The sequence below is a fragment of the Stegodyphus dumicola genome, chromosome X1 (assembly GCF_044657685.1).
Source record: "Stegodyphus dumicola isolate Sdum_Otavi_A_Nest chromosome X1, ASM4465768v1".
Lineage (NCBI taxonomy): Eukaryota > Metazoa > Arthropoda > Arachnida > Araneae > Eresidae > Stegodyphus > Stegodyphus dumicola.
In genome coordinates this window covers 37,243,205-37,255,338 of record NC_140780.1, presented here as the reverse complement: position 1 = coordinate 37,255,338, position 12,134 = coordinate 37,243,205, and the positions used below count along the sequence as shown (strand labels likewise).

Genomic DNA, 12,134 nt, shown 5'->3' with positions numbered 1-12,134 from the left:
TGCTCATCATAAAGTCGCCAAAAGTAGCCAAATCCCGTGTGCACCGGATACTAGGATTAAACCTATTATTCTAAGAAATACATTTAGAGCATTGAAAGACTTAAAAATCTGAAGGAGGTGAAATGCTATTTTTATGAATTTATTGTCATATTTTTAAAATTAAATCTGCGAAAGCGAAAAGTGTCTATCAAAAGATGAACTATATCAAAAAGCGTCTATCAAAATACGTCTATCGAAAGGTGTCACAATTTTCAATTTTTGGTGGTTAACATTTGTAAATTGTTTTTATTTTAGTTTCAATTACGAACTGGGTCGAGCGGTTGAAGCCGCTGGATACTGGTAGTTTGAGCCGGGTTGGCGGCATAGCTTTCGTGGTATTCCCTATATTTAACCTGAAATAGGAGGCAGTTTCCTTTAGAAAGCTCTTTACGAACGCATTCTACCCTATAAAGCGGATAGCTCTATGTGCTTTGCCATAATAAAAAAAAAAATCCTTCGATTACTAGCTGAGCCGTCGGCTTCCAGCTAGCGCAAGATCGTACAAATCCAATGCCTATGCGTTTTTCATGCATGCCTAGCTCAGTTCTTTCAAATATTTTTGAATTATCTCTGTCCCTAAATATTAAAAAATTTTTATGAATGCTTTTTGTTTTTCCTTTAAACTTAATGTACTTTAAAAAAACAATAAATTCACAACTAAATTTTAAATTTTACTAAAATAAACGAAACAGAAAAAAATTAATCAAAAACGTGTTTAATTATATATCTAGCAAACGAGAAATATATGAAATCTCTAAATATTTTCAGTTATGTAAAGAGAATGAAGTAGCAAAAACTCAGTAGTATGCTGGTGGTAACGGAGGGCTCAGTGGTTACTAAAGTAGAAATTCATTGTCATTTAAAATGCATTAATAAAATTGACAATATTAAATATATTCAGTATGCATTTCACGGATGGGTACTAAGTTTGTTTTCTACTCGATCTTTCATTATTTTTAGTAGTAAAGGCCAAAAATTTTCCAAAATTTTTATGAAATATGTAAAGCAAAATTGATAATATTCTGATTATAAAGAGCCTGGAAATAGTATTTGAATTGCAAATGCAAGATTTCACACTAATGAAATATCTCATAAATTGTGTATAAAAAGCAATATTTTGCGTACAAAAGCCAGTGTTCTCAACAGCAAACTTGCATCTGTGAATCGTACAGTATTAGAGTTTCTGACTCAGCAGATACAACGGTGACGTTTGCACTCCTTATCGACTCTTCTTTAGGAAAATAAATAATGTTTCTGTAACGCTCTTTAAAGTTTATTTGCGAGTTTCGTTGCATTTTCGGAAAATTGTACTAAGTTGCAAAGGAAACACCCATTAGATAACTCATAGTCATCGATAACGCCCAAGTTATGACCCAAATGCTAATCATGAAACATAAATTATCAGAAGCTTGAATAGGTACCGAGAAAGGTTATATATTCGAGTCTAGGTACCAAGATTTTAGAGTGGTGCTCAACTTAAATGTTAGATATGTCAGATATTTAATAGACTTTTCATTTTCAAAACGTGCACAACAGATAACACTAGATAAGATTTATGCAAAGTTCAATGTTAGATGAATGAATGAAGTCGAGATTTAGACAGGATGGGTCGTCCTGACTTCTTTTAATGGCTCTAAGGTAATTTAATATACAAATCTGAATATAAATTCAGTCCTACTACAAAGCTGTCATTTACCAATTTGCAGTTATTTTTTATACTCGAAAGCTACTTATGATCGATCTTATTGCTTACAGTTTAGTTTAATTAGCATTCAGACAAATACATGCATAAAAATGGATGGAATTATTGTACGTAGTTCTTTCTTAACCGAGATTCAAACCAAGCACTGAAATGAAAATTCGCTGGAGAGATGACTTATTACTGAACAACCAGTTTCAAAACAAAGCCTCATTTGAATATTCTTGATGGTAACGATGCCGAAGAAAAATTTTGATTGTAAAATTTACCCCATGTAGTGCAGATAAAAACTATTTTACTTTACAAAGTCCACCACGAAGATATTCTTCTGAATGCAGAAACATTAGAATTATCTGGAGTGAGAATTAATCTCACATGTCTTGTCAGGGTAAGTCTGTTGAAAAAAAAGTATTTCTACAAATTTACTAATATGAAATAAAATTTTATAATAATTGAGAGGCTTCAAACCTTACCGTTGCAGGTTATACCATCTCTATCCAATGAGTAACCAAAACGGCATGCACAGGAATAGCCTCCAGGGCTATTATTGCAGTCTTGCTTACACTGAGACAAGCCACGAGAGCATTCATCTACATCTGAAATACAGCACATATACAAAATTACAAATATCAGTATAATGAATATGTCATAACGTTTCATACTGACTGACTGAAAATGAATGAAAACACTTTTTTTCTTCCTAAATCGAACATTAAAGCATGTATGTTAGCAACATTGCCTATTTATAGACATTACAGCGCGGGGATTGGCTTGCAAGTTCACATCGATATGGCAAAACACCCGAGGGGTATCTGCCTCACCAGAGGGAAACCTTCGTCGAGGAGGACTCTCTAATAGGATGCACATTTAGAAAGGGTATGAGCAGCATAAGAACTTGCAGCGCATACCAGTTTCCAATACCCATCCCCAGCTCACCAGTGCTCAGTCTTAAAACCTCTGATCATTGGTAATTCGCCAATACTTGAGTCGGGAAAGGCTTGGCTACACGGATGTTTTCATGGTATCCCTATGTGCAACATAAATATGAGCTAGTTTACCTTATCCTGTCTTGAGTACTTACCTGTCTGTAGTGTACCTGTACTTACCTGTTACTTGAGTTTACTTATCCTGTTTTGAGTAAACTAGCTCATATTTATGTTACACATAGGGATACCATGAAAAAATCCGTGTAGCCAGTCCTTTCCCGACTCAAATATTGGCGAATTACCAATGATCAACGGTTTTAAGACTGAGCACTGGTGAGCTGGGGGTGGGTATTAGAAACTGGTATGTGCTGCAAGTTTTTATGCTGCTCATACCCTTTCTAAATGTGCATCTTATTAGAGAACACCTTATATATACCAATTAAACTACAGTCGCATAGTCTAAAGAACAGGACAATTCCATTTGCATTTATATGTAAATCCCTTTTGCATCTATAATTCTAGATTTAAAAATTCTCTTTGCATATGGATGTAAATACTAATAATAAGAAGTTTCATGTCATAAAATTAATCACTGGACGAATATTAAGGCCGTAGTAATTAATTTCTGCTCCTGGCAATTGAAGGGAGTGGCTGCAGGAAATGCTTTTGGAGTTTTCTCCATGTGCTATGCAAGATACAAACAGCAAGTTCCCAATGAAGAAATCTTCATTTCAGATTAGCAGTCTTGAAGGCTTTGTTATAATTAACTCATCAATCTCCCCGTCCAAAACACCGACTATTCTACCACACCACTTTCACATTTATTTAAATTTAATACTGCCAAGTCTTGTCTCTTTAAATAATTACTTAGGATGAGCAGGAAGAATGTCACTTAAATTGTGACATTCTTTACTAATAAATAATAATGATATGCAGAAAAGTTAGCTGCAAATAGTTCAAGGCAAACGCGAAACTAGAAGTTCATCATCAGTGCACTCGAAATAGCGTAAATTCTAAAATCATTCGCAGAACAAACTGTAAAACGCAACTCAGCTAACTGTCTTTGTAACCTTAAATTTCACAGGGGATTGACAACGCTTTCATCGTGGTTCTAAGAGCCTATTAATATGGTGCAGCACAAGCTTCTAGAGATTTTGGAAAACTTGGCAGCAGGGTTTCGAAACTGCGTTTTTCCAAATCTTCCGGAAAGTCGTCAAGACCCGTTTGGAGCGCAAATTTGCCTATATCTTGAGTTATTTTACAAATTACGTACAAAATATTGATGGGTTCCGAATTCGAAAGATTTACGGTTCTAACTTATGAGAAATAAACACTTATACTCAAATCGTATGCACACAAATTCAATTATAAATAAAATAAAACCTAAAATTATTATCTCAATATAAACAAATAACTAAACAGTACATAATATTACAACAATTTAGAGAGAAAAAAACTCAATAAAATGACTTTAAATCTTTTAAAAAAATTTACTAGTCTGAAGCCTGAATATCCTGAAGTCAGAGCATATAAAATATGCTCTTTCTTCAGGCTTTGGAAATGAGCTTTTTGATAAAACCCCATGATTCTGTGCCTTTATCTTGCAACGAAACGCTCATTTTATTACCCTTCTATAACTTTGAATTAATTAAAATATCTAACTCATTTTATAAGCAAGGTGGATCGCGTGAATGAATCTTAATTTTCATGAACATTTCGAAGTGACAATGATATTTGGTAACCCTTAAGGATTTCTCATATCACCCATACACAGCAAAACCACGTAAAGCCATTTCGTGTTAATTATCATTTTTGTTTTATCATATAATATTAATACAAAAGATAATTACTCATATGTAATTAATGAGGATCAAATTACTTTTCCAAAAAAATGCGAGTTCCAGTGAAAAGCATTCTAACTTCTTTCTACAGTCGCAAACTTCCATTTGTCACCACTGACAAAGAATTTCAAAAACCCATTCAGAAAGAGCCATAAAATTTGATTTAAAAATATTTATTCACTTTATAGATTCTTTATTACTTTTCAAGATTTGAAAAACTTAAATCATGGACTGAAAAATCATGCGATTGAATTTCTAGCTTTGTTTGGGACATTACTGTCTGAAAGAACATTCTTTACTTTCTAAATGATAGCAGAGAAAAGAGAAGAATGACCTGGATATAACTTTTTAATATAGGTTCTTTCTTAAAGGCAATAACTGAAGACCAAACTAAAAATTAACATCAGCAGACTCGGTGAAAAAAATTTGTAATATTTATTTGTTAAGTTGCCTTGCCATTCTTACGATCATACATTACTTCTAGAGAAAATTCAAAAGCAATTTTTTTTAAAATTCAGATGGTGTATGAAAGTGAAAATCGTCAACGAAAATGCAACTAGTCTCGCGACTACTTTACGATGAGTAGGTGATTACAAATAGATAGACAACTTGTAATGAATTAAAGCACTTCTCTTGTGTGCTATCAATATTACCTGTTATTTTATACCATCTTTCATAATATTCTCATTACTACGATATAAATTAAAATTCGCAAAGATGATTATTCAGAATTTCATTGAATATTATGTATTTACTTCTTACTGCTATTCTTTCTTCAACCCGAAAATATCAAACAGCTAGTACACATAAATTAGAGAAATTCGCGATTACTCTCTTCATATGAAATGGCAACGAAGGAACAATCTCAAGTGAAAAAATAACAAAGCTTCAGAACTGAGAGGAGAATCTCAAAAGCAAGTAATATCAAACTAGGGAAAATTATGTCTACAATAACGATGTGATAGGTGATCAGAAAGAAGTTTTCAAAAAATGTTAGGAGATGAAACTAAGCTATTAAATACTTTAGTTCTTTATATGTGGTATCTGAAAAGACAAAAATATAGGCATGAGAGACATCAGCGACATTAGACATACTGGTAAAATCTTCACATACTAACCCTCCAGCACAACAAAAGAACAGTTAGTTTAGACTATTTGAATATGGCAAAGCCACAATGGTTATCTGCCGAAGAGGAGGAATGCCTTCATGGAGGACTTCCTGAGGGAAACTGGCTCGTATTCATGTTGTATAAGGAGGAAACCACTAAAACCAACCTTTGCAGTCAGTCCACTCAAATCCTGATGAATGAGGTGCTGAATTTAATACTTCTTCCACGAAGGCATTCTTTGAGTGTTTTGATGTAATCTGAATCCTAATCCTAAGCAGATAAAATATTTGCAAGTGCTTGCATATGTACATCGGAAAGACGTTTCAGACACCAGTAATTTAATTTATTTCGTGATTAGTGGTTGGATATTTGCCACATTCTCACGGCTACTTTTCACGGAAGAATATTTATGCACAAAAGCAATAAAGTTAAATTCTGCTGACTGAGTGATTAGCAGAGAAACAGAGACCGAAAACATTTCCAATATACTTAGGGTTAAAATTTTAAGTTAAATTTTGTGCTGTATCTTGCGTTCACAGTCAGAATATAACAAAGGCGAAGAGTCAGCAGTATATAAAGTTAGCATCAAAGAATGAGAAGAGCAAAGGTATATAGTTAGGTAGTTAAGATACGCTTATGCGGAACTGGAGCATTTCAAGCTAATTTCTGGTTCCATGCAGACAATCAATCGACTTATCATCCTGGTTTAGACTTCCATAGAAATAACTGGAAAACTCAGAAGATTTGAAATAAACTTTTTTATTGTGACTCCAACTTAACAGATTACACAGCTTATGTATTATGAAACAATTCAACGCAGCTTGCGGATTTTAAACCGACATAAAACTTAGAGTAAAATTTGAAGTAGTTAAAGTGTGCAGTCACGCGGCGAAGTCCGATATAAGCTTAAGCTGATACCCTCTGAACACAAGAGCAAACACGGCTAGCAAGGACTAAACCCGATTTGGTTAACTCTTAAGTGCTGGGCTAAAATAGTACTAAGGACAGCGATCGCTGCCGAAAGATCACCCTAGATTTCAAAAACACCATTCTGATATACCAGGGATGGCCCGGCTATAGCCCGGCTTACGATCAAACTCTCATTGAATGATTGCTTAGAATTACATGTTTCTTTCCATTTGAAACCTGTTTCACTACTTTTAAAATGATGTAAGTATACACTTGTGGCTTTTGGAAAACCTAGCTGCGGCTCTCAAACATTACTGAATTCCAACATGCGGCTTTTACTGACATAAAGTTTGGCCACTCCTGTTAAATACATTAACTAATCTGCACCCTTTTCGGAGCCGACGAAGTAGAAGTGACAGTAAGGATAAAAATAAGAAGATATTGGGTCAAATCACATATCATGCATCCCAAATGAACTGATCAGGAGTCACATTGAAAATCGCAGGCGATAAGATTTTCGAAGCTTGTGTAAATGTTATCCGTTTCGGTTATTCACAAACTTTACGAAGAATTACTCATGTTTTCAAAACGTTTCTTGGATATTTATGGAAATGCAATTTTCAGTGAAAATCCTTCCACGGAGCACTTACGGGATACATAGGATTTCACAAAATGGTTTTCTTCAAATTATAACGGAATTCCAGATCCTCATCAAAAACAGAGCGAATGTTCCATAAGTTTTAATCCTAACTCATTTATTTAAAGTAATGTCTCAATTGCTTTCTAAAATTTTTACATAATGTCCTTGACTTCAACGCATTTAGCACAGTGATACGTTAAGCGTCGGACTGCAGCAGAGGAAAGGATTTTATCCCACGCATTCCTGTACGATATTTTTAAAACTATCATCGTCATTATGATGCGATCCTTACAGAGCTCCTCCGCTTTTGAAACAAAAGTGATTCCCGTGGGGACAAGTCTGATGGATGGGTGAAAGGTTGCGCAACCTGGAAAATCTCAGCTTGTGTAATGGACCACTGTCATGTAAGAGCAATGCATTTCTGCAGAGTTTGTCACGGCGTTTTACATTTGTAGTTTGTTGGAGGTGAGCCAACAAGTTAGAATAATAAAACCTTTTTATCTTGATATCATAAGATACATAATCGATAAAAAGTGATGCCTTTTCGTCTATAAATATGGTGCCCCAAATCCTTTCATCAGATTTTTGAGTTCTGTACTTGGTGTGGCTAGGCAGATCTACTGAGTTCCCCATGCTTCTTTGTCTTGTTTCTACGTCATAGTGGTTTAGGCATATTTCCTCTCCTGTCATGAGTTGTGAATAAAACTATTTATCGGCGTTCGTATAAATAGCATTTATGAAAGATACTCAACCCAGTGGTTCTTCCTTTGTCTCTTCAATATACAGGGGATCCATCAACCTACGATCTTCTGCGTCCGCAGCTGTTCATGCAAGAATGTTTTCACCGATTCCAGTTTCCGTAGCAATCTGAGAAACTGTCATTCATCGACTTTCCTTCACACATTCCTCAACTTTAGTCGACATTTCTTTAACGGTATTATCACCATCACGTCCTACGCTGGGATCATACTTGAGTGACGTTCTTCCATATCTAAATACATTTGCAGCCGTTTTGATGGCGTACAGAAAAAGGCACATCACTACAGACTGCAGCCATGCTTTTGTGAATATGTTTCGGAATTACATTTTATTTTATCAAAAATTAATCTTCGAATGATGTTTGATATTTTCAGTATTAACAGTCATAATTCACTGACAACATTTAGCAGTTTCTCAAAACATCCCATGTATGCTTTCTAAGTCCTGCAATCGTTTCGCAGCGATTCATCATCCTGTAACTATACAATCGCAATTAGAACTTATTAAACAACCTTTGTACACGATGTATTTGTCTCTGGTATAGGAAGATATATCGAAACTCCATGCATTAGAAATACATTTCCGTAAAGCTCACCAATTAACATCACTATCAACAACAGTTTAATATTTTTTGTACGTAAGTAAATAGCGTATATTTTAGAACATTAATTTATCTCTGTCTGATTGGATTTTGTAAGTTTTGATAGAGTGCCTGATATGCTAGATTTAACTGAACAGGCATTAATGGTGTCTACTGAAAATATTTCGGACTAAAATGTCGAGGAAAAAACAATGCAAGGAAGAATCGTCGTCGTACAAAACTTTATGAGAGAAAAGAATGCAAATAGAAAACATTGCAGATGTCAAATATAGTGGCATAAAATATCGTTCTAGAAAATAAAACGGTGTTAAAATTTTGCAGATTTGAAACGTCCTTACAGAATATATCGTGATAAAAATAAAGCACTTACAAATCATTAAATGATGATAACATCGCAGAAACGCGTTTTCTGACTTAAAAAATGTTTTAAGAGAATTCTTATGCATTGATTTGTGAGCGTAAGAAGAAGCAAGTAATATTTTTTCCTCTATGTTTCATATTGATGTATTAAATAATAAGTTTTTACTGAAAAAGCAAAAAGGAAACTTAAACATTAAAAATCTGGAAATTAATAATACTTAATGCTACTAATAGTAGTTAATAGAATTTTATGTTTATGTTGCAAACTATTAAAAGTCATTATTTAATAATCTCTTTCATAAACACTTTTCATGAAAAAGTGTCATATAAAAATGATTACAAAGAGAAGGATGCATAAGTTTAAAATTCTATTAACTGGCTATATGTAGCATTAATTTTTACTAATTTACAGATTTTGAATGCTTAAGTTACCTTCTTGCCGTTTCTCTCAAAATGTATTAATTAATACAAAAATATAAAAACAAAGGTAAAATATTACTTGTTTCTTCCTGGGGTCACAAATCAATGTAGCAGAGAAAATTCGCCTAAAATTTTTCCAATCAGAATTCTCATTTGTGCGCTATTATCATCATACGATGATTTGTAGGTGCTTTACTTTTTATCACGATAATTTGAACGACGATGTTTTAAATCTGCAAAGTTTCTGCATAAGTTTATTTTTTATCGCGATGTTTTCTTTTTGCTTTCTTTTTCTCCCACGATGTTGGCGTGATGTTTTCACCTGTAACTGTATTAATTTATATTAGTTAACTCATACACGCTTCTTCTAACGCATTTCTTTTCTCTTTGATGTGCATTTTATCCCATATTACCTTCTTGGTTTTTTCTAGTTTCCATTTCCTAAATTATGTTTAATTCCTAGTCAGTAGTTTTTTACAGTATGCAATTCTTCACATATAAAATTTTTAATATATATATATACTTTTTTACTCCGTAGGAATATAAAAACTTATTGAATGTCATAATTTAACAATATTCTCAGAGCAAAAAATTGAACTGAAATTCTACCAAACAGAGAAGAGGTAGAACTCATGTGAAAATGAAAAATAAGTTTTAAAAATCACCTTGAATTATCTTCTCATACTCTTTACTTACCATTGCATGTTTTACCATCAGCATCAAGTTCGTACCCTGAGTAACAGCTACATATTGGTCCCCCTGGTCCATGGCGACATTTTTGATCGCAACCACCGTTTTTATCCGCGCATGTGTTCACCACTTCCATTTCAATTCCTGAAAGGATAACAATTTAAAATGAAAAGGTTACAACTGACCAAATCTAACAAGTGGAAAACTTACAAAAATTAGCTTGCTATGTATGAATTTTATTCGTTAATAGGCAGTACTTTGTCTATCTGTACGTGCATTTTTAATTTCAAGTCTCCTTTATGCAACATTTTAAAAATTCATGTACGTATGATATTTTAAGTTACTGATATTTTAAAGTTATTGATATTCTGTTTCAATCCTGTATATTGTTTTTAAGTTATTCATATTTGTAAAGGGTTTCTTTGAAACCGATTAATAAATTAGAAAGTAAGGAAAAAAAAAAAAAAAAAAACCCGTCATTCTAAGCATCTATTTCTGGCAGATATTTCTGAAAGTTTCATATTTGGAAGTAAAAAGGTATGCTTTCGGAATATATATATTTTCCGCTTCAGTGAATAAAAACTACTTATAATTATACTATAAGGTATTTATCCCGCCTTCGTGGTGTAGTTGTCACAACGCTCGGTGCGCATTCGAGAGGCCTTTGGTTCGAGTCCCGGCGAAGGTGTTGCTCATTTTTCATCTCTCCTGCTTCTAAAAAATACCTAATGTCTCCACAGTGGCGCCCGAACTAAAAGGTAGCGAATAACGATTCTTCACCGCCAGGATGTGGCGACTGAGTCCCCCAAATCCCCAGTCGCCCTTTAAAGGGGGAGTATGTAAGGTATTTCTTCCACCTTCAAAGCATGCCTTCGTGGTGTAGTGGTCAGCACTCTACACGCTATTCGAGAGGCCTGTGGTTCGTGTCCCGGCGAAGGCGTTGTTCATTTTTTCATCTCTCCTGCTTCCAAAAAATACCTAATGTCTCTACAATACTATGCATACTTTTAAGCATAATATTTACTTTACATGTTTTAAAAGTAGCAAAATCTATTTTAAAAACAAACTATAAAGCGCCTATCAATTCTAATTAGATAGATATCCCTTTTTTTAAAATGTCTTTAAAATAAATGCATTTTTTATATTATTGTGTATGTTAAAATATCTTCGAAATTTCACTTCTTCTGCATACGTTATCTTTTCTGGAATTAATATAAAAACAACTAGCTTTGAAAACCCCCAATAGAAGTAATTTAAAATGAATACACAGTTTACGATTTTTGCCTGACATTTATTGTTTATTATTGATATTAACTGGTATGAAAATTTATTAAAGGACACGGAGTTTTTTTAAAGCCAGAAATAGACACACAAGCATTATAAAGAAATATATAACTGTTAGAAGGTTGCTATTCCATTTTAACGTTATTTATATTTTTTACAAAGTGTTTTAAAAATCTGTATTCTGCGTTCAGATGAAAACTTTAAAATGCTTTCGCTTGTATTCAAAATATTTAAAAAAGAAAAGGTAAGAAATGGGGAAAAAAAAAGAGAAAGAAACAAGAAGACTGAATAAAAGGTCTTAATAAAGCTGTCAAGGCAGAACATATTAAAATAAGGACAATTACCTTATAAAAACTAACTGGAAAATTAAAGTACTTTTACAATTATTATAAGAAATGAAAAACAAATTGACTTACGGAAACAGGAACGACCATCATTTCCAAGTTGGAAGGATAGGTGACACATGCAATTATAAGAGCCAGGTGTATTATGACAGACATGTGCGCATGGATTGTTTGTGCTGCACTCGTCGATATCTACAAAAACAATGAAATAAGGCATATCATTGAGATGCATATTAAATTGATTTCAACAGCAAGAAAATAACAGCAACAATTTTAACACATTTTCTTTCTCTTTTTTTAAAAAATCTGATGTGTACACCACATGACTTCCTTGTACGGAATATTAAATTATACGCATTTTTTTCTTGCATTTTATTTAAACTTATTAGATTGAATTAAACCTACTTCGCCGACAGCGCATAAACCACAATAGAATAAATGCATTCTTTAAAATTCACTTTGTTTACCATAGCGACACTCTGGCGCTAGGTTCACTTAACAGTATTATATTTC

At 33.4% G+C, this 12,134-nt stretch overlaps 1 protein-coding gene across 4 annotated transcripts in view; it reads right to left on the bottom strand.

The window, feature by feature from the left end:
- Positions 1-12,134, bottom strand: part of LOC118182303 (uncharacterized) — a 495,450-nt gene that overhangs the window by 103,761 nt on the left and 379,555 nt on the right. For all 4 annotated transcript variants that reach the window (XM_085807736.1, XM_085807739.1, XM_085807738.1 and 1 more), the window contains 3 exons: positions 11,694-11,813; positions 10,000-10,137; positions 2,212-2,334 (listed from right to left, as the gene is read on the bottom strand). In XM_085807736.1, the coding sequence (XP_085663862.1) occupies positions 2,212-2,334; positions 10,000-10,137; positions 11,694-11,813 (381 nt within the window). The remainder of the gene's footprint in view (positions 1-2,211; positions 2,335-9,999; positions 10,138-11,693; positions 11,814-12,134) is intronic.